Here is a 24,246-nt window from a genome sequence, read left to right as displayed (position 1 = left end):
ATTTGATAAAGTTGACTGTTGGGTTTTACAGTGTACAGGGTTTCTGCAGGTTTCATCAAGTCAAATTTAAGACTTTTTAAGACCTTTATAAGATAATGAAAAATGAAATTTCACTTATATAGGGTTAAACGCTAGAGATTTTATTAATTGGCCAGCAGAAATAAAATGTAGTTGCCCCCATCAAAAAACTAATTCTAATTATTTCTTGGCCGCATATTTCAAATGTGTCAAAACAAGCAGATCCTAGATGTGTACATTATTTTCAACATAAAAAACTCTTTAAAAACGAAATGTATGGACAACATACTGTTATATTAGCTATGAATATAGTTTTAAATATAAATATTTAAGTTATGATATATAAGTAAATACAAGTGTTATTGAGCTGTACTGTTGGTTATTTGATGCGTGTTGGATCAATTGGGTAGCTTTACACACTGGAAAAAGTGTTGCATGCAGAACTGTTGCAAACAATTTATTTGTGTTGAATTTAAACAAACAAATTAAATTTAATAATGTTCAACTTAAGTTGTTTGTTTAAATTCAGCCCAAATAAACTGTTTACAACCACTTAACGTAAAAAAAATTGAGTAAATCCAAGGAATCGTCTTTGAATCATTTTTTTCAGTGCATGAACAAAGGAAAATTAAGACCTGTTTAAAATTAAGACCTACAAGACAATATTTCAGTGAATTTAGAACTGTTTAAGGTCTAAAATGTTGTTTTTGAAATGTAAGACATTAAGACTTTAAGACCCTGCAGATCCCATGAGTGTAGTACAGTATTTTAAATGTCCAGTAGGTGGGGTGTAAAAACCACAAGTGGCTGTTTGCGACTGCACAATGATAGAGATTCAAAAATATGTTTTTTGGGGCCCAAAGCTAGTTATATTTTTGACATCAGTTGCAGGCAGGAGAGAGGCCGCAAATGACCTGCGACAGGCAGTTTGAGACCCCTGGTATAAGTACAACTTGAAGAACCATTCAAAACAAGAGGAAACCAGGAAACTTTTTAATCAATATCAAAATTGAAATCACAAGTGCATAAAAATTCCAATTGTATGTAAGAACCTTTAATAATCATAATTGCCTTTAAAAGAGAGATACAAAACATTGAACTATTGTTATTAAATCCACTTGGGTTTCCAAAAATAAACCTTTGCCTCTCAATTGTGACATTATTAAAAAAAAAAAAGAGAGAAAATCTTAAAATGTACACGACTAATTCTACTACAAATGTAAAACTTACTGGGATAAAGCTTATGAAGGGAAATAAGAACAGAACAATGGAGAAAAACAACAAGTAGTGAAACAGCAGAGTCCCAATGGAAGTGGAGATCCAACATGTACTAACAGAACATCTCACTATGCGGGTATAATGTCTTCATGATCTATTGGGTTCGACTCGAAACCTTTTAAAATTGGCCCCAAAGGAGAAAAACTTATACAAAAGCAACAGTAGCAAAAAACAAAACGGAGTTAAATACAACTACTAAAAACAAAACCGAGGGTCTGCGTCTATACAATGTGGAAGCGTGGTCCCGGCGCGGCGATGATGTCACTGTAGGGCTCGGTCTGCGTCAGGTCGATGGCCTGCTGCTTCTTCAGCACCAGGAAGCTGTAAAACTTGGCCGCAGCCTGTTTCTTGTTGTTGTTCCTGCACAGCTCCAGCAGGCTGATGGACTGGGCTCCGGTTTTAGCCACCACGCGCTGTCAAAGCACAGAGGAAAAGCATTTCAGGAATATATATTATACACACACACGCAATATATATATGGTCATAATCAGATCTGTCAAATGATTTAAATAAAAGCTTGCATCTGCATGATAGATGCGTGTGTAGTTTGTATGTGTGTGTGTGTATATGTGTGTATATACACACACACATACACACATATACATACATACATACATTATATATATATATATATATATATATATATACATACATACATACATACATACAAACATACATACATATATATATACACACACACACACACACACACACACACACACACACACACACACACACACACACACACACACAAGGCTTGGGCGGTAATATGGTATCCCGCGGAATCTAAACATTGCAACGGTGTCAGTTTCAATACAACACACTTATATAGGAGACAAGTATTAAATATTATTCATTTAATGCCTAAAAATGCGCATGCGTGATTGTCAACATGGGACAGTGTGAAGGAGAGAGAAAGACAGGTGAGGTAAGATGGCGTGTCGCGCACCAAGTGACCTGGTCTCGAAAAGAACACAACCTTACACGACCTTATGTTTTGTATACTTTTGCATGTAATTATATATACACAAACACACACAGTACTATATATATATATATATATATATGTATATATTTATTATGCAAATAAAAACTTTACATTTGAACGTGAATAATGCTGATTAATGGTTTGAATATTAACCTGAAGACCGTGAAGCATCTGCTGAGTTCTCTTGTTCCACCTTCTCTCCTCTTGGTCTTGATCTCCTCCCTGTCCCTCTTCACCCTGTTGATTCAAACAAACTCGATTTATTACTGGAAAATTACTGGGTCAAAACAACATTGTTAAGAAAGAGACAAACAAAAAACAAAGATGAGCTGCATTTAATAATTTACATATAATCACACAAAAAAGGCCAATATTGTACCTTAAACATTTTTATAAAATCATAGGCTGTAATCATGCCCACATGCCGATATTTACAAAATTTTTAGATAGATAGATAAGATAGATACATTTTGGAAATGTATTCATATACACTATATTAGGTACACCTTACTAGTAGCGTGTTGGAGCCCCTTTTGCCTTCAGAACTGCCTTAATCCTTCGCTTTGTGCCATAGATTCAACGAGGTACTGCAAATATTCCTCAGAGATTTTGCTCTATATTGACATGATAGCATCAGACAGTTGCTGCAGATTTGTCTTCTGCACATCCATGATGCGAATCTCCCATTCCACCACATCCCAAAGGTGCTCTATTGGATTGAGCTCTGGTGACTGTGGAGGCCATTAAGTACAGTGAACTCATTGTCATGTTCAAGAAACCAGTCTGAGATGATTCACTCTTTATAACATGGCGTGTTATCCTGCTGGAAGTAGCCATCAGAAGATGAGTACACTGTGGTCATGAAGCGATGGACATGGTCAGCAACAATACTCAGGCTGTGGCGCTGACACAATGGTCAATTGGTAATAATGGGTTTAAAGTGTGCAAAGAAAATATCCCCCACAGCATCAAATCACCACTACCAGCAGCCTGAAACTTTGATACCCTAACATCCGAATGTCACAGCAGAAATCGAGACTCATCAGACCAGGCAACGTTTTTCTAATCCTCTATGGTCTAATTTTGGTGAGCCTGTGTGAATTGTAGCCTCAGTTTCCTGTTCTTAGCTGACAGGAGTGGCACCCGGTGTGGTCGTCTGCTGCTGTAGCCCATCCACCTCAAGGTTGGACGTGTTGTGCATTCAGAGATGCTCTTCTGCAGACCTCTGTTGTAATGAGTGGTTATTTAAGCTACTGTTGCCTTTCTATCAGCTGGAACCAGTCTGGACATTCTCCTCTGACCTCAACAAGGCATTTGTGCCCACAGAACTGCCACTCACTGGATATTTTCTCTTTTTCAGACCATTCTCTGTAAACCCTAGAGATGGTTGTGCGTGAAAATCCCAGTAGATCAGCAGTTTCTGAAATACTCAGAGCAGCCCGTCTGGCACAAACAACCATTCCCCATTCTGATGCTCAGTTTAAACTGCAGCAGATTGTCTTGACCATATCGACATGCATAAATGCATTGAGTTGCTGCCATGTAATTGGCTGATTAGAAATTTGCGTTAACAAGCAGTTGGACAGGTGTACCTAATAAAGTGGCCGGTGAATGTAAAAAAAAATACAAATAAAATAAACACATTGTGCATTATGAAGTGTGCTTCACACAGGTGATGGTTTTTGACAAACCACCTGTAGAAACACTCTTCTCTTTCAAAAAAAAAAAAAAACCCTCACCACTCCTCATTCTTATGCTTGATTCTCTGAGCACTAACAGTTCCTCTGTATAATTAGCATTTCTTGTGTATCCGCTTGTTAAGTCGTGACGTATAAAACACTGTTTCCAGGTCTATGCTGCTACTGTTTGAATTGAGAAAATATTCGCTTATGGCCATTTTTTAGTCATATCACACGTTAAAGTATATTTTATATAAAATCATGGTGCACACATCAGTTTCTGGATTTGCTGCATCTCAGACACCAATATGTTAAAAATTTATATTACTTTCTGGCCATCGTATATTAGGCATGGATATATATAACAATCGTGATTTTCAAAAGTTTTACAGCGCTTCGTAAACATTTATTATTAGTATTTGTTGAGACTCTCCATTCGGTTTGATAGAGCGCTTGGACCCTGAAGCCACTTCACGTGATGTCACACTTAACAAGCAGATTGCCTCTTCTTGTTGAATCTCTTCTCAATTGAATGTCTTCTATTGACTAAATGTATGTAAATATCAAACTCTTCACCTCTTCGTCGCTGTCCTCCTTGTCTTTATCCTTGCTCTTTTCATCCAACAGATCCAGCTCTGGAATAAGTCTAGAGAGATTAGTGGTGTCCTCAGGAGGAAGATCCACCTGTGGCATCTCCAGCTGATGGGAAAGCACAGACTGTTCCAAGGGCTGAAGCGTCTGCTCCAACACTCCCATTGGCTGGAATCACAATTGTGCACGGTTAGGCTCGAGCTTCAAACACTTTCCTACATAAACAGTATGAATCTGTGTTTGACTTACAGGCAGAACTGCATCTTTCTCGAGCGACTCGAGCGACTTGCGCTTGAGTCCGCGCTGGCGGGATGGAGGAGGCATCATGGACTCATCGAGAGCGGTTCTGCTGCCCTCCATAGAGGACGCCTGCAGCATACTGGGCTCCTCCATGATGGTCTGATCTGAAAGACACACACACACACAAACAAACACAAAACCATTTGATGCTTTCCATCATAACATTAAATACAGGATTCATACACAACTTAAATACCAAACTGACATGACTTTTCCAGGACTTAATTTATTTATTGTTGTTGCACATTGTATGTGTTTTTTTCTTAGTCCCGCCTTCTTGTGTTGTCTTCAATATGGTCCAGTTTCTGATTGGCTGCTGTTCCCGAGCGAGAGAGCACACGCGCATCCACGTGGATGCTGTTTGGGTGCGTGTGTGTATGAATGAGAGAGAGCGTGATGCTGTGTGTTGCTGGTTCGTTGCTGTCTATGTGAGAGTGTGTGTGTGAACGAGAGCGAAAGCATGATGCTGTCCGTCGCTGGCTTGGTGCGGTCTATGTGTGTGAATAAGAGAGAGCGTGGTGCTGTGTGTCTATGTATGTGTGTGTCTTTATACAGACAGCTTGTTATAGGCTGCCTGGACTCTGTATCATCTAGTTGGGTTGTTTTTGGTTTTGCTCTTCTGTTCACAAACACATCACCCCCCCCCCTCCCCTTAAATTTAGTCCCGCACAGATCTCTAATACAAACAAGACAATTTGCAAATTGTGCAACAAACAGGTGACCGCGAACCTAAGGTCACATATATGGTTTTCAGTTTCTGAATGGTTTAGGCACAAGCCAACTATTTGGTGACGCTGTCTGAGCCTTGCATCATAATTTTTTTTATTATGCACGGTAATACTGGATACCACGGTAAAAGAGGGAAGAGGTTTGATGGTATCAAAATTTGTACGCCACCCAAGCCTACATGCAACAATCTGTTTAGTTGAAATTTATTTCAATCCTTGTAAAATCTATTTTAAAAATGCCTATACAGCACTTATAATGTGAGAGCATGTGTAAGATACAGATATCCATGACTTCAAAATTTTTTCCAGGCCTGGAAAATGTCATGTTAAAATTCCACGACTTCTCCAGGTTTTCCATGACCGTATAAACCCTGTCAATCTCACTTGATACTTCCTTAATATTCAATTACTGCACATGTACCGTGCTGTTGGCACAATGATTCTTTCTCTGCTGAATTTTGCACAACAGTTTAACATTTAAACATTTGTGTATAAAGCAAACCTTTTTATATATATTTTTACTTATTTACATGCTTTCAAATTGCCTATTTTGTTAAATTATTAAATATTGTAGGTCATAATTTTTAAATTAATATTATATAGCACATTATCCTCTCACTGCTGTACTGTTAGACGTTTATCACATCAGCAATTTATGTATGGTTATTTCATCAATACAGACAAAAATACATAATCATACAAAACAACTTCATATACCAATAGACAATACAAAAAAACACTTAATTTTACATTAAAAACATCAAATAACATAGAACTGTTCCTTAAAATTGTTTAAAAACAACCAAAGTACTATAAGATGCATTTTAGAACTCCCCCGGACAAAAACCAGCAGACTGAGGAAAAGCTTTTTCCCCAGAGCTGTCTCCCTTTTGAACTCTGCCCCTCACTGACTCTTTTGCCCCCGCAATACACCCCCCCACACTCCTCTAACTTATACTCCTCACAATCACTGCACTATTCAACATTTGCACATTTAAAGTTTGCACATATTCATTGCACTACATTGCACTGATTTATTTATTTGAACTGTACATACCCACTGCACATGAACATTTGTAATTGTTTATCTATCTGCCACTCCTGATTATTAATAGCATCCTGTACATATATTCATTTATTGTAAATCTGTTCATAGTTAATACAACCTGTATATAATGTTCATAGTACATCCATCTGTAAATATCACCATAGTTTTTCTATAACTGCACTTTATAACTTATACCTGTATCCTGCACTTGCTGCTGTTGCACTGCTGGTTAGACCTAAACTGCATTTCGTTGCCTTGTACTTGAACATGTGTAATGACAATAAAGTTGAATCTAATCTAAATCTAAAACTGTTCTTTAAAATAGTTTAAAAACAACTAAATTACTATAAGATGCATTTTTATACTTAAATCTCTTATATTGTGTGGGGTTCATGTAAACCTTCAGAAGAAAGCCATGTACAATTGTATCTTAACTTTTACATGGGTCTCCGTCACTTGTTTTAAGAGAGAGAGAATTTTGAGTTTATTGCCATTTCAGTTTCTTTGGCTAGGTCATGGCAAAAAAAAACAACAGATCAAGTTTAACACATGTTATAAATACCACTTTTCTATAGTTATAAAAAATATTCTAACAATTAAAAGTCACCAACAGCAATAAATAATACACAACGTAAATACGTAAATACTACTAAAAACAATAATATATAAGATAAAAATCTAAAACAGTTTAAGTTTTACTTTTGATAAAAATGTTACAATTTTATAAGGATTCACATTTAAAAATATTTCATTTAAAGTCTGTCCAGATAAAAATTGTTGTCTGATAACATTAAAAACCAAACTATGTTTAATAGTTTGGTTTCTTTTGCAATATTGACATTTTGGTGGTTCTTCTCCTTTATGTCTTAAGTAAAAATAAATGTGATTTTCCTCCTAAGTTTCTTTTCTGAGCATTGATCCCATTCTGTTTGCCATTTCTTTAGAATATAGCCTTTTATTAGTGGCTTTAGATCCGAAGGTGGGATTTTGCACTCCTTTAGCTTTCCTGTAAGGGCTGTTTTTCCCTTGTTTTAAGCTACATCAGTTGTTTCCGTATCAGCTTACCGATAACGTCGCTCCTGTGACCCAGCACCTCCTCTCTGGGCACTTCTGGGTTCTCCAGCTCCTTCAGGAAGTCCTCAAGGCTGTCAGCTTCTCCTCCCTTCCTCCTCTTCCTCAGCTCATCAGGCACCAGTGGAGTCAAGCAGCGAGTAAACATCTAAACCACACACACAATTTGCATTATTTCAGCCCTGTGCTTCAACATATCGAGGTTAAAGCGACATAAGATCAACCCTCACCTTAAGCAGACGGCCATTCCAGAGAGGCTGAGCAGGCAATGAGAAGAGCTTCTCCACACCTCCAGTCTCCTTCCACATCATCAGCTTTTTGGTTGGAGGAGCCAAATCCAGCGTGGTGACGATATCGGAGTAATCGCTCAGCTGGGCACGGATGGTCTTGCTGTCCAACTCCTTCAGGCTGTCGACGATGAGCTTCCTCTTTCTCTTAGCCTTGGTCTCTTTCACTGAGGATGCATAATACAATGCATAAAACAGCATATCAACACGCTTCAACACGATCTTTTTCAGGGTTTTGCAGGTTTTACAAAGTCTACTTTTAAAGACATATTTAACACCAGTATGGACTATGGTTGCACAAGATATTATTTCAGTATCAATATCACAATGTGATCATTAGCAGCAGTCACATCGCAAGTATATACAATGTTGAGTATGGATTATAATTGATCACTTCGCAAGTGTTTTTTGAGGCCTGTGACTGTATAAGGATTTCAAAAGTATAAAGACATAAGAAATCGTACCATTTATAAGAGAAATGTTAATGACGATTCATTTTATTGAATTGTTTACACAGCGAAGACTACACATTATTACTTTACATCTGATTATTCAATTTCTGTATACCTGAATACAATTAGACTCATCAGAAAACAATAAAACTGTTTATATAATGTGTATTTTTTAATTAGTTTAGTTAATCTATGCTTGTAGATTGTGTATATTGTATGCAGATGCACTCCCCTACAAAATCATCCCAATCAATCTTAAATTATAACTTTTCCAAATAGTTATTCAAGTCATCTAGTGAAATTGTATTCATAAATTGCAATATCGTGCAGCCCTCATATGAACTTAAACAAAAAAACTAAACTTTTTAAAATATTTATAATCATTTGTAAATCCTTACACCTGCAGCAGCCATGGTACAGCAGCAAAGTCACTTGATTATTACGCCAGCATGAAAAAATATACCTCCTAACCATACTAGTCTAGAAAACATCAATTTTTCATTGTCTTTGCACTAGGGATGCTCTAATCATAACTTTTGCAGCCGATACAGAGTACCGAATCCTTGTCATTGTGATAGGCCGATAACAATTACCGATTCTGATGCTTCAAGCTTTTATGCTTATATAATACTAAAGTGGTGATCTCTTTAAGTGGAGATCTCCCTCATGGTATATTGCACATACCTTAAACGTGTCTCTTCTAACCATTTAGTGTGGACATGTCATGGTCAGTAGCAGCTTTACAGCAAATAATAGATAAAACTGATTAAAAAACGGTTCGAAAAAATAATAACAAAAGCAAATTAAGAACATTGCAAATGATGGAATTCAACATGTCTATATCAAGAAAAACTGTGGAGCGCATATTTGATGCTCAAGTTCACATGCTTACCTATTACAACATATGTTTATTGCAACAAGTATAATAAAAAAAGGTATATTATTAAATATTCAAGTTTTGAAAAATAATTAAAACATTTTTTTACTCCATTAAAATCGGAGCATCCCTACTTTATACACAATGTAACTACAGTAGTCAATGTTTAAATCGGGGAAATTATCTAAACTCCTTGGTCATTTTTTGAGTGAGATGCTAACGGTCTAATCCGATTCAATGATCTATGCTAAGCTAAGCTAAAAGTGCTCCCGCCAGACCTGGAGATCATCTGATTGGATTCAAAAATGGTAAAACTCAACTTCATAACAATAGGAGAGTTGCAAAATTAGCCTATTTTCAAAAAACAAAAAAGCAAAAAGGCCTATCACAACGCTATTCAGAATCTGAGTTATAATAAAGCTAATTTTATTTCAACTAATGAAGGACATTGCTATAAGGAATCAAAATAACAGGTAGATAATAGCTCAATGGATTTAGGGTTTAAAACTACGATACATTACACTTTTTTTGTTTTGATTAATTTATTGTTCATTTTTACCAGTGATGTCGATGGGCTCAAGAGCGAAAGCTTCATCCTCATTGGGCACCAGAGTGGTCTGTTCGGTCTGATCTGTCTGGTCAGTGGTGTTGGGAAGAGGCTCCACAGGTCCAGAGTCTGGACTGTCTGGACCTCCAGCTGCTGAAATGATAATGCAGAAGTCTTATGAGGTCCAAATAGCATGGCGAGAGGAAATGTTTTTACAGGAAGATGATTTCCTGATTATACAAGTTACTCGTTTTGATACAATTATGAAAAAAACTACAGAAAGACATATTAATTGCTTAGTGAGCTTTGTTTAAGTTGTACAATGACAAACCATCACCAAAACATGTGTCAATGTTAAAAGCAATAAACAAAACTTAAGGCTAGGCGATTTGGCCTAAAATCAAAATCTCGATTAATTGAACATTTTAACTCGATTACGATTAATGAACTTATATTTGATTTATTTTGCCTCAGAGCTCTCTGACAAGTTTTGTACAGTAAATATTCTCACATATTATAAGTGAGAGATTTCTGAATGAAGGGTGCATTACTTGATTTTAAAATAATTGAAGGAAACACTTTCTACTATCTATGATTATTTATTGAACATCAACGTTGAACAACTGAAATTTAAACACACATTGCCTAAAACGACTTTTGCACTTTTGCGAACAAAATAAACTTTCATTGTTTTCATATTAAAAGTAGAAAATCAATATCTCTTCTAAACAAATATTCTGTAAATAATACCTTAAACAGTGAATTTCTTGTATGTTTTAATTTAGATGATAATTTTTATGAAAAATATGCCGTCTCAAGGCATCTCTGATGCAGCTTCCAATCCTCAAGCAGGGTCACATGACTCCACACGCGGTAAGGTAAGTAATTAAAAAAACTGACCTGGAAAAATTTGATCGATTATTGGTTCTGAATGTCAATTTAGATTACTTTTCGATTAATTACCAAGCCCTAACCTTAATTACACATGATTAACCAAAAATATTTACAACCTAAATGTTTGAAATTTTAGGAATAAGTCCCTCTTATGTATTAAAGATTTTTAAAGAGGCCAAACATATTTTGTTTCCTTTAGTTAATCCATTTCAAACTCCATTTTGCACTTTGAGGCATTAAAACAAATATTTATGTAACTTGTAGGCCTTTGAACAGAAAAATAAATCATGAAAATCACTCTATAAATTAAAAGAAACTAATTTCATGAAAAAAAATATAATATTTGGTAACAATATAAAATAAGAGATTTATACACTGTTTTTTGTAGGATGGTCATTTTAGACCAGAGACACTTTAAAATATCAAAGGTTGAAAAAACAAAAACCTCAAAAATAATTAGGAGGTTTTTACTTCTAGGGCTGGGCGATTAAATGAAAAGTAATTGAAATCGACATTCAGAACCTATAAGCAATCTAATTTTTCCAGGACGATTTTTTCAATTACTTTCCCAACGTGTCACGTGATCCCGCTCTGTTAAAGGCTGTGGCTGATTTATTCTTCTGTGGCCACTTTGCAGCCTCATCTGATCTCAGGTCAAGCAGGAGGATGGACCCATTCTTGAGCCTTACTTTGACAACATTGATGATGATGATGGGAAGCTGCACCAGAGATACCTTGAGATGGCATATTATCCATTACACTAAAATTATTATTTACATTGAAATATTGGTTTAGAGTAGAAATAAACTGTTTAATGTATTATTTACAGGATATTCAAGAGTTATTTTTAGAAGAGATACTGCTGATTTTCTACTTTTAATATGAAAAACATTGAAAATATTTTATTTTGTTTCCAAAAGTGCAAGTTATTTATTTTCACTTTGTTTCCATGTGTGTTTTAATTTCAGTTGTTCGACATTGATGTTCAGTAAGTAATCATAGATAGTAGAAAGAGTTTGTGTTTCCTTCAATTATTTTAAAATCAAGTAATGCACCCTTCATTCAGAAATCTTCCACTTGTAATATGTGAGAATATTTACTGTACAAAACTTGTCATTGAACTATAAGGGCAAACAAATAAAATAATAGTTAATCGTAATCGAGTTAAAATGTTCAATTAATCGAGATTTTGATTTTAGGCCAAAGCGCCTAGCCCTAATTACTCCCTTTGTGAATGAAGTCAATATGTTTTAGCCTAATGCAGTAACATTCAGAGAAAAAAAGATTTTCAGAGAGAAGAAAATTCTCCAGGTAAAATGACTGTATACATCAGAAAAAAAGTACAGCACAATTCACAAATGAAAAAAGTAACAATTACATGAAAAAAGAAAAAGGTTTAGTCAATTTATAAAAACAAGGAATTGGATTTACTTACGAGAAAAGTTATCGAAGTCGTCATCATCATCTCCATGGTCTTGAGGCATCATCACACTGCCAGTGATAGCTGGAGGATCATCAAATATACCACCGCCATCCTCATTGCTCAGGATCTTATCCACTGAAATAGAGCAGAAACTTAGTTTAGTACCTCAATATCATCATACAAACTACTAAAGCTTAACTCGGTTCAAACTCACTCAGAATTCCACCATCGCTGTTCTCCAGATTGTTGTCCCCAAAGTCGTCATAGTCAAGATTGGGTGTTTTGTCAGGGAGGTGAGCAGGACCAGGTTCAGCTTCCAGGAGAAGATTGGCAGCAGACGATTCATGGATGATGTCTCCAAAAGCATTCTCCTCCCTCATCATCTCGCGATCATCCATGCCAAAGTCACCTGGTAGGACATTAATGATATTAAGTTTTGGAGAACAGGAAGTTTGTGAATCTAATCTCTCTAGAAGGGCTGGATGATTGGAGAAACTCTAATATAGAGACACAGCTCAGCGTGTTTATGAAGTCATAAAGGATGTGATATACTTTGAGTTTCAAAGCAAAGTATGGTACATAGTTCATTTCAATGATTTTTTTTAGTTTTCAAAAGAAAATACATATATAACTTACACTCTCATACAGAAAGAGACTTACAGATCTTATATATGCTTTGTGTTTTCTTCCCTTTATCAACAACTATAAACAGTCAAACATGGGGAGCTACAAATCATTTAAAAGTTTACCTTTAAATAAGAAAAGATACTTATTTAGACAGATAATATTACATTTAAGTTACAATTCAAGAAAAATTCGGGCATATTGGTGAAATATACTCAATCCATTTACTCCAAATTAGAAAAAAGTATACAGTCTGTGTTCTTAATGAGATATACATATATAGTGTGCACTGTATCAATCCATTCTTCAACTTTAGGTGACTCTAATTTTAACCATTTTTTTGTAATTACTTTTTTACTAGCTGCCAGAAGAATAAATAACAGTTTCTTGTCTTTATTAATTCATCCATCTAAATTTATGTTACCTAAATATAAGGATTCACAAGTAAAGTCAATCTCTACTTCAAAAATGGCATCTAAATGCATTTAATCTGTTTCCAGTATGGGGTCCATTTCTGACAATCCCAAAAAACATGATAGTGATTAGCTACTTTTTTTTCCACACATTCCCCAGCAACTAGTGCCCTTTCCTCTATGTATTTTCTGTGATGTGTGATGAAAAATGGTTCATTTTGTAAAAGTTCTTAAAGTGATAGTTCACCTCAAAATTATTTACTTAACCTCAAGTGGTTCCAGATATTTCATTTACTTCCAGTTTATTTTTTTAACATTGGTAGTCAATTGTTTCCAGCTCAAAATACCTTTTGTGTTCTAAAGAAGAAACTCAGTTTGAAACAAGGTTGAGTAAATTAAGACAATTGTACATTTTTCTATGGTGAACTATACCTTTGAATATTTAATTTATATTTTCATGATTTAATTAAACAGAATCAGTAATATTTTTTACTACATTACGTTGGCCAAACTAGACTTATAAACAAGGATTGTAAATCACAATATTACATCAGTTTTATAAAACTGCAGTCACTTTTTTATCCAAAGCATCATTTAAGCAACTTATGCCTAAAAAAATCATGCTTTCCTACTCAGTGTTACATTTTAGTTGAGTAACTATTAGTTTATTATAATTATAATAACGGTTTAAACTAGAATTTATTTGTACATTTTATGTACACATTTTATTGCTTTAAATTTTATAACCACAATGTGTTGGCCAAACTAGACTTATAAACTATAACAAAATCACAATTTTATACCATAGTGTAAAATTGCAGTCACTTTAGTTATCCAAAGCAATTCGACTTTTCTTATTATGCCTAAAAAAACTGCTTCCCTACTCAGTGTGTTACGTTTTTAGTTGAGTAACTAATGTAGGTTATAAAAGAATAAAAAAAATTAAATGATAAAAAATAAATAAATCACAATAACGATTTAAACTAGAATCTATTTTTATATTTTCTGTTCACATTTTAATGGGTCATGTTTATTAGTTAACATTTTCAATGTTCATATGGTTTACATTTAATTGTTTTTATTTTACCAAGAGTTCATTCACATTTAATTTAAACTAAATCAGAAATACTATCAGAAATAAAAAAGTATTGATTTCAATTATCAATTATTTTATCAAGAAAAACAAATTTGTTTTATGGTAAAAAATGAATTGAACAATTCCAGTACACATTAGTATAAAAATGAAACTCTTTTACCAAAGTCATTGTCGGTCATGAGGCTGATGTTTCCTACTTCCTCCCTCATGGTGATCTCCTCAACACGACTCTGATTCAGGGTGAACTGCTGTGCTACATCAATATCACTGAAATTCAAATGTTAGAATCAAAAATCACATTCAGAGGTCATTTGTGCATTAAATCTACTTGAAAATCAAATCACATTAACACTGCAAACATTTCATACATTTCCCCATCCTAAAGCAAACCAAAAATCTCACTGAGAAACATAAAACAACACGCATGACTTACTCAAGATCAGGAAGAGGCTGGTCGAAATCGTGGAACTCCTCTGGCAAGGTGATGGCATTGTATGCTGCCTCACGGTTGTCTTCTGGCAGATCAACGACACCTAAAACGCACCCAAACTAGTAAATACAAGCAGGGAAAGCTAGACGATAATAAAACCAATTATTGTAACTCCTGTTTTGATGCAATACCTGGGCGGAAAGCCATTTTGATCTTGATAAACGCTTCATTACAATCAGCCAGAAGATATTTGGCTTTTCTGTGGTAGATCCTCACCACGCCCAGGAGAAGATGACCAGATGTACGCAGAGCCATTTTCACCTATTCAGTAGAGTAATAAAACAGATGTAATGTTCATGAACACACAACTAGGCATGGGACGATAACCGTTTTCAATGTAAACCACGGTTTGGATAAGTCAAGGTTTTAAGATCGCCAAAATATACTGTTATAACGTTCCTAAAAACTACGATTTTTTTTAGTTTTTTAGGACAACAGATTTTTCAGCAGAAAAGATTTTCAAAAATGCTGTTTAAATTGTAAAGAAATCTGTTGTTGAAACAAATGAAGACAGCTGAAGTCAATGATTTATTTTCATTATTCAGCCGAGGGATGCACCGATCCCGATACTTGGATCGGATATCAGTTCGATAGCGCATATTTTTGCTGGATCTGGTATCAGCCAGCTGGTACAGATCCAAATCTGATCTTGCACGTGTGCTATATTCTGTGTAAATTATAAGCCAACAAAAGCCATGAAGGTAGCCCATTATAAAGCACTAGAAAGTTGTCATGTAGGCTACTATATCCCAAATGTTCTGAAGCCATTCTATAGTTTAATGTGAAGTACAGATGAATATTCAAGTGATTTAATTCCTGCTCAATTCAGCGCTTCCCGCTGCTGCGCCTGTCAATCATTCTCTATTCATTCATAATTCACAAAGTAGGCCTACCTGAAACTATCAATTAGAAAAAGCTCAGTAATACATTGGACAGATGCTCAATGCACTGATTTCTTCTCTTTGTGCTGTTGTTTTGGAAGTGTCCGCAGATACCGGAGGGCTGCACGCTGCGTCTCAGTGATGCATCAAGCACTTCATTCACGCACCGGCTGCGCAGATGTGCACTGCTCCATAAGGTTACTCTCATAATGAGTTTCTGTTCTCTCATCCTTCTGACCTAGTTTACTGCTGCGAATAGTTTGTAAAGCCTGGCTCATTGTGGTCAAAGTAGTTGATTAAATTAATAAAAGGTAAACTGACGGGCGCAATTTGGATTGGCGTTAACAGAAAAAGGGAATGTGTTTTAGAAGTAAAACTGACCTCAGTTTAGTTTAGTCTGCGTCAAACCTGCAGGAAAATATCAGGTATTGCTAAAAGGCTGGTTATTTTACCAACGATTAGGGTCAATAGTGGTAGCCTAATACAGATTTCAAAGAAAATCTTAATATTAAAAAACGAAACATAAGCTAGACCACAACAGATCATATCCATGTCATAACAAGTGCTCAAGTAATGTAGCTTAGTTTACAGCAAGCATCATGTTTTTAGTTAGATTGTGTCATTTGTCATTTACAGCAGGTCTATAGGTCTGCTATTTTTACTAAAGAAGATATTTTATTTTACCACAAGAACTATAGAAACTGTATTATGCTTATAAAAAAAATAATTAAAAAAACAGCACAGAACTTTGGTATCGGGATCGGTTCCCAAAGAATGGTATCGGTGCATCCATAATTCAGCCTGACATTTTATTGCTCCAAAATATCTAAAATGCTTCTCAAAATACATGCTGTGTTCAAAGGGGAAAAATACTGCGAAACCGTGATATTTTTATCCAAGATTATCATGCAGTCAGAATTTTATACTGGTCCATACCTACTCACAACATCATACAGCAACCAGTGTCAAAGACTCACCTTTGGGGAAATGATGCTTTCCACGCTGCTCTCTAGATTGCATTCAAAGACGTGTGCTTTGGTCAGCTTTTTGTCCCAATGGGCCGCCAGCCAGATTTTGGCTAGCGGCCCACGTTTACTGAGGACGAAGTGGGCGTAAAACATTGCCCCGGTGTCTGGTCAAAGATCTGAGATCTCTCCACTACACCTGGAAGACAGAATGATGTAAAACTCCAGCAAGGTTTCATCAAGTCAAATTTAAGACTTTTTAAAACCATTATAAATGCAATTTCAGACTCACAAAGGAGCCAAATGCTACAAAATCTGAAAAAAAAAAAAAAAGCATTAAAAAATTAATTTTATTCTAAAGATAATAAAACCATATTGGTAAACAGAATTAACAAATAATTTTTTGTCAAAAGTTTTATTGAGATGTATTGCTGTTTATTGGATGGGTCTTTGCCCGATAGGGTATATGAGAAGCTAGTGTTTCTTCCCATACTGATAAACTTCGGGGGGACGGTTAACGTGATTTTTTTTTTCAATTTTATCCAGTTCCCTTTACAGCACCGATGTTGTAATGTAATTACAATACAATCAGTAAAATAGACTTTGGCATTCATTTAGTTGCTCAAGCGTAAAACGAGACAAAAAGCCGTTTACTCGCGCGCACCTGTCAGAACCATCAGGCTAGCGAAGAAAACTCCATTGACTATACTAGGGTAAAATAAATGTTCATATTTTAAAGACATGGCGGGAAAATGTAATTTAATGCAGTGCTTCTTGTACAATCTGAGACCGACTTTATATTGGATATCACTCAGCCAGTGGAGATCGCTGATTTTTAAAGAAAACTGACCTTAAAGGCGCCGATTTTGAAATGGCATACAGTTCATCGGAGTCGCTTAACCCAGGTTACTGGCAAATTAAAAGTCCTATTAGAATACTTCCGCATATCCCCTATTGGGTAACTGTACATGGACTTGGGAAAATTAAGACATATTAAAAATTATTTAAGATCTAGAACACAATATTTTCGCAAATTTAATACTTAAAGGCGCAAAATTTAGTTTTTGAAATTTAAGACCCTTTAGGACCCCACGGACACCCTGTCTAGACTACAGTAATGTTTAAAATCCATTAGACTTGAAGATGCCTATAATGGATAAGTTACTGAATTATGAGAAAAGACAAAATGCAACTGCATCATATTTAAAACAAATTCATCTACAAGCACATGCATGTTACACAAGACAACAAAGCTGCATGCACCATATCTAATGCTGATCAACCTACAATACGCCAATAAAGTGCATGGGCTAAATAGAGTTAATAAATAAACTTTTGTTAAAAGTTGTATTGAGATGGTGATTGGACGGATCTTTGCTCGATTGGGTAACTTTACAAGGACATAGGAAAATTAAGACCTATTAAAAATTATAAGATCTACAACACAATATTTTAGCAAATTTAAGACCTTTTAAATGCCCCTAATTTAGTTTTTGAAATGTAAGACCCTGCGGACACCCTTTCCAGACTACAGTGATGTTGAAAATCTATTAGTTTTGATGACTATGATGAATAAGTTATTGAATTATGAGAAAAGACAAAATGCAACTGACCATATCCAAAGCAAATCCATCTACAAGCACATGCATGTTACACAGGACGACAAAACTGCATGCAACACATCTAATGCAGATCAATCTACAATATGCCAATAAAGTGCATGGGCTAAATAGAGTTAATAAATAAACTTTTGTTAAAAGTTGTATTGAGATGGTGATTGGACGGATCTTTGCCCGATTGGGTAACTTCACATGAACATAGGAAAATTAAGACCTATTAAAAATTATATAAGACCTACAACACAATATTTTAGCAAATTTAAGACCTTTTAAATGCCTCTAATTTAGTTTTTGAAATGTAAGACCCTGCGGACACCCTTTCCAGACTACAGTGATGTTGAAAATCTATTTGTCTTGATGACTATGATGGTTAAAAGTTATTGAATTATGAGAAAAGATAAAATGCAACTGACCATATCCAAAGCAAATTCATCTACAAGCACATGCATGTTACACAGGACGACAAAACTGAATGCAACACATCTAATGCAGATCAATCTACAATATGCCAATAAAGTGCACGTGCATTTATGCAAGACAACAAAACTGCACGATAAAAGGCATTTGTACCACATCTAACGAAAACTAATCAACCATTAGCATATTATATTTACATTTATATTATAGAAGACAATAAAACTACAACTTAAAGCTTGCTGAGCTGCTAGTTGGTTTATTTTGAAGAATTGCCCGCCTTCACACCAGCGTTAATACGTGAAGAAAATGAGCTAAACCATAATTTCACGCCACCAATGAAGCGCATTACCCAAAACAATTGTTCTAAATCCTAAAAAAAGTATTATTAAGTAAACATGCAAACGTAAAAACAAGCAGCGCGATTTAAACATGCAAAACTGTTGCGTTTATGTCCACACCAGCGTTTGGCTAGGCAGCTGATTAGCAAGCTACGCTTTTCGCTTTTAAATATATAATTTCCAGAATATATGCAGCGCAAATTATACAACTTAATTTTATCTCACTCACATTCATCATTTAAAATCCATAAATTGGTTATTTGGTCATTTTAATAACGCTTGCGGAGCCAAATAATTCGCAAGCTATCGTTAGCAATTAGCATTAGCCAACTGTTGATTAGCCGCAGCACGTAAGCAGCGCGAGCATCAAATTTCATCCCCCTGCTCGCACATTCCCCTTCACAACCACATTTATCCACAAAAACGCGAATTTTCCGAGACGTACCATTCAAAATATCTTATCCGTGTTGTTCGTGATCAGTCTTTTCTCTCCCCTCCTACGGAGAGAAGTTAGCAACCGTTTCCTCTCATTGAATCCGACAAAGATGGCGCGCGCTCTCGGCGGGATGTTTACAGTCAAAATTTGGCGGTGGGAGGAGCTTGGTGGGTGATTGACAGGAAGCGGCTGCAGGGAGACTGGAGGTTGCTGGAAGGGATACATCTGCGGCAGGAAGTTGAGGAGAATTATTGATATTATTTATTAAACAATCCATTAATTGTATTTTATTAACGTCTTCCCCCACTCCAACCCTAAACCCAACCATCATAGTAATGTAAAACAGTAATTATACTGAGTATTATTATTTTTATTTATTAAATTACTAATTAATTGTATTTTATTAACATCTACATGCCTAACCCTAAACACAACCATAACCGTAATATAAAAACAGTAATTATACTGAGTATTATTCATTTTATTTATTAAATTACTAATTGTATTTTATTAATGTCTATGCCAACCCTAAACCTAACCATCACAGCAATGTAAAACAGTAATTACACAGAGTATTATCCACATTATTTATTAAAATACCCATTAAATTGTATTTTATTAACATCTATCCCATAAACCCAACCCTCACAGTAATATAAAAATACTAATTACTACAGTGTCACAAAACCAGGATGAGAATCCGCAGCTGTATCCCTTCTAGACTTTACAGTGGCGGCTTTTGGTGGGTGGGGCTTAGCTGATGATTGACAGGACCTGGCTGTAGCGGAGTCCAATGACAGCGCGCTGTTCTGTTGGCAGAGGGCGGTGTTGCCTAACTAACCGAATGCGAGGCGTCACAACAATGAGCTACAGGAAGTCTGCGGTCCTTCTTTGTATACATTTTCTTTTGTGTACATGAATAGATGAACATTTCATAAAATGCGCATAGATGGTAGCATTTGAATATACCCATAAAACACACTGTAGTGATGTAGAAAACTGATCTACTCATGAATCTTATCACTTTCCATGCTTACTATGCATACACACGTTTCCTCATTTGTTGCTGTTATGCAGTTGTTGCACTTTTGTAACACAAAATATAATAAATTACACACACACACACACACACACACACACACACACACACACACACACACACACACACACACACACACACACACATATATATACATACATACATATATATATATATATATATATATATATATATATATATATATATATATATATATATATATATATATATATACATATATATATATATATATATATATACATATATATATATATATATATATATATATATATATATATATATATAAACACACACACATACTCATCGGCCACTATATTATACATCTTACTAGAACCGGGTTGGACCCACTTTTGCCCTCTGAACTGCTTTAATCCTTCGTGGCATAGATTCAACAAGGTACTGGAAATATTCCTCAGAGATTTTGGTCCATATTGAGATGATAGCATCACGCAATTGCTGCAGATTTGTCTGCTGCACATGCATGATACAAATCTCCCATTCCACCACATCCCAAAGGTGCTCTATTGGATTGAGCTCTGGTGACTGTGGAGGCCATTTGAGTACAGTGAACTCATTGTCATGTTCAAGAAACCAGTCTGAGATGATTCACGCTTTATGGCACATTATAGCCATCAGAAGATGGGTACACTGGGGTCATAAAGGGATGGACATGGTCAGCAACAATACTCAGATAGGCTGTGGTGTTGACACGATGCTTAATTTGTACTAATGGGCCCAAAGTGTGCCAAGAAAATTACACTACCACCACCACCAGCCTGAACTGTTGATAGAAGGCAAAATGGATTCATGTTTGTTATGTTGTTGATGCCAAATTCTAACCCTTGTTAGAATTAATGAACAGTTGGACAGGTGTACCTAATAAAGTGGCCGGTGAGTGTATATATATGCGTGTGTGTGTGTGTTTTATCTAGCAATTATTTTCTATTGCCAATACCAATAGTAATACCCAGAGAAAAACTACAACTCTCTCAATAAAACATTAATGTTTTTTAGTAAAACGTTGTTTTTGCTTTTATTGTGTAAACTATTGTTGACGTTTTGTCCAAATGTTCAGTAAAACTACTATTTTGAGCCTTTTTTGGCATAAAATGAGAAAAGCACCATGTTTCCAGATGTATTCATTTTTAGACAACAATTTTAAAAGGTGAATGTTTTATGCTAATTCAGAAAAACTAAAAGTTGTCAAGTGGTCTCTTTTTATTTTTCCATATATATAGGCAAATATCAAAAATATCACTACCCTGAGTAATAAAAAGTGAAATAAAATCATTCTCCCATATACTAAAATATGAATATACCGCACTGTAAAAAAATATTTCTTAATTTACAGTTTCTGTATTTTGTGATTCACAAGTGTTTTACGTTTATGTACTGTTTTGAATTTCATTATGGGATGTTGAAAATTCAACTGAGCAGTTTAGCAAAGTGACTTTTATTGACATTTTTGTAGTATATATATATATATATATATATATAGAGAGAGAGAGAGAGAGAGAGAGAGAGAGAGAGAGAGAGAGAGAGAGAGAGAGAGAGAGAGAGAGAGGAGGGAGGCGAATAAGTCTGTAATATAACAGAAAATGTACTGGCAGTTTATTACAAGGCGCTTTTGTAGCGTAATATACAACACCAACCCAGACAATATATAACTTTAAACTATTAAAAATGCTAATAATCTAACTTTTCAAGGTTAAAAGTTGTTGGAAGAAAGTTCAAGGGCCCATAAGGAGATTCAAAAGCATAAATAAAAGGGGGGGGGGGAATAAAATGAAGTCATGAATCACAAAATATGGAAACTTGCAGATTTACAGATCTTTTTTTTACAGTGCAGTAGTCTATTCTGATCATTCATTCATTCATTTTCCTTCGGCTTAGTCTCTTGATTCATCAGGGGTCGCCACAGCAGAATGAACCGCCAACTTATCCAGCATATGTTTTACACAGCGGATATTCTTCCAGCTGCAACCCAGTACTGGGAAACACCCATACACACTCATTCACACCTATACACTACAGCCAATTTAGTTTATTCAATTACCCTATACTGCATGTCTTTGGACTGTGGGGGAAACCGGAGCACCCAGAGGAAACCCACACCCACACAGGGAGAACATGCAAACTCCACACAGAAATGCCAACTGACGCAGCCGGGGCTCAAACCAGCGACCTTCTTGTTGTGAGGTGACAGTGTTAACCACTAAGCCACCGTGTTGCCCTATTCTGATGATCACCATATAAACATGACCCGCACAAAATTATACTTTGACAGATCGATGTGCAGTCAGGTATAATTGATTTGGCTGGAGCTCCTATGTAGTTTGCTGCAGGGCTTGATTGGCTTCTATTACGAAGGAGTTGACTCAGTTACCAAAGGCTGGCCATTAAAGGCCTGAGACTCTTTCATGGTATTAAGTTGATTTAAAGTGGGAGAGGTGATTAATGGGGGTCTGTTGCTCAGACCCCAAGCTATTCCCTGCCATTGATCTACTGCGCCTTTGATACAGAGACCAAATGAATTTAGACCTCGGTGAAACTTTCAGAGGAAACATTTTTACATTTCAGCTCAAGCAGTGGAAATCTAATGCTTTATTGAAAGACTGCACGAAGTGTCATGAACATGTAAATGTGCATGTCCTAAGCATGTGCATGTACAATTTGCTACAGAAGGTTTTATGCATTTGTACACAGGTTGTGAATTATACACTCACCCACTTTATTAGGTACACCTGTCCAACTGCTTGTTAATGCACATTTCTAATTAGCCAATCACATGGCAGCAACTCAATGCAGTTAGGCATGTAGACATGGTCAAGACGATCTGCTGCAGATCAAACAGAGCATCAGAATGGGGAAGAAAGGGGATTTAAGTGACTTTGAATGTGGCATATTTGTTGGTGCCAGAAGAGCTGGTCTGAGTACTGATCTACTGGGATTTTCAGGCACAACCATCTCTAGGGTTTACAGAGAAAATGTTTAATAATACAGAGAGTTTACAGAGATATTATGATGGTACGGTCAGAATTTGGCCCTACTTTGGGCCCATTAGTACCAATTGAGCATCGTGTTAATGCCACAGGCTACCAGAGTATTGTTGCTGACCATATCCATCCCTTTATGACCACAGTGTACTCATCTTCTGATGGCTACATCCAGCAGGATAACGCATCATGTCATAAACTTGAACATGACAGTGAGTTCACTGTACTCAAAATGGCCTCTACAGTCACCAGAGCTCAATCCAATAGAGCACCTTTGGGATTTGGTGGAATGGGAAATTCGCATCATGGATATGCAGCCGATAAATCTGCAGCAACTGCGTGATGCTATCATGTCAATATGGACCAAAATCCCTGAGGAATATTTCCAGTACCTTGTTGAATTTACGCCATGAAGGATTAAGGCAGTATTGAAGACAAATCAGGGTCCAACCCGGTACTAGTACCTAATAAAGTGGCCGGTGAGTGTACATTGACAATAGGGTCAGATTTTTCTGTAAAGTTAGTTTGTGTAGAACATGATTCGGTTAAATAAATATTTATATTTATTTAAATTTCATCTAATTTATTAATAAAATGTATTTAAGTTTTCAGTGTTTTGAGGTATATCTAGTGTATTCAGAGCTGTAACCCCTTATTATTTTATGTCAAACTGTAAACTAGGTAAAAAAATGCATCTAATTTGAGTTTACTTTTAGGCTATATGAAGAAA

The 24,246-nt window shown here is 35.7% G+C and overlaps 1 protein-coding gene across 1 annotated transcript; it reads right to left on the bottom strand.

Moving 5' to 3' along the window:
- Positions 1-997: 997 nt before the first annotated feature.
- rad21a (RAD21 cohesin complex component a) lies at positions 998-19,585 on the bottom strand. Its single transcript, XM_056475471.1, has 14 exons — positions 19,470-19,585; positions 16,663-16,849; positions 14,936-15,065; positions 14,748-14,847; positions 14,475-14,581; positions 12,396-12,590; positions 12,194-12,316; positions 9,877-10,017; positions 7,932-8,155; positions 7,696-7,849; positions 4,804-4,958; positions 4,540-4,722; positions 2,438-2,521; positions 998-1,709 (listed from the first exon to the last, which is right to left on the bottom strand). Exons 2-14 carry the CDS (start codon positions 16,804-16,806, stop codon positions 1,518-1,520), a joined length of 1,932 nt encoding a protein of 643 aa, XP_056331446.1. The 5' UTR covers positions 16,807-16,849; positions 19,470-19,585; the 3' UTR covers positions 998-1,517.
- Positions 19,586-24,246: the final 4,661 nt, after the last annotated feature.

The sequence above is a fragment of the Danio aesculapii genome, chromosome 16, assembly GCF_903798145.1.
Source record: "Danio aesculapii chromosome 16, fDanAes4.1, whole genome shotgun sequence".
Taxonomy (NCBI): Eukaryota; Metazoa; Chordata; class Actinopteri; order Cypriniformes; family Danionidae; genus Danio; species Danio aesculapii.
This window is presented reverse-complemented; position numbering and strand designations above follow the sequence as displayed.

Bases quoted from the DNA above. Each gene is read 5' to 3' on its own strand.
- rad21a (XM_056475471.1), bottom strand. From the start codon at position 16,806: ATGTTTTACGCCCACTTCGTCCTCAGTAAACGTGGGCCGCTAGCCAAA. The intron at 12,317-12,395 runs GTGAGTTTGAAC...GCTCTATTTCAG, and splicing joins CAGCGATGGTGGAATTCTGA to TGGATAAGATCCTGAGCAAT. The intron at 4,959-7,695 runs GTAAGCTGATAC...TGTGTCTTTCAG, and splicing joins TCACAGGAGCGACGTTATCG to ATCAGACCATCATGGAGGAG.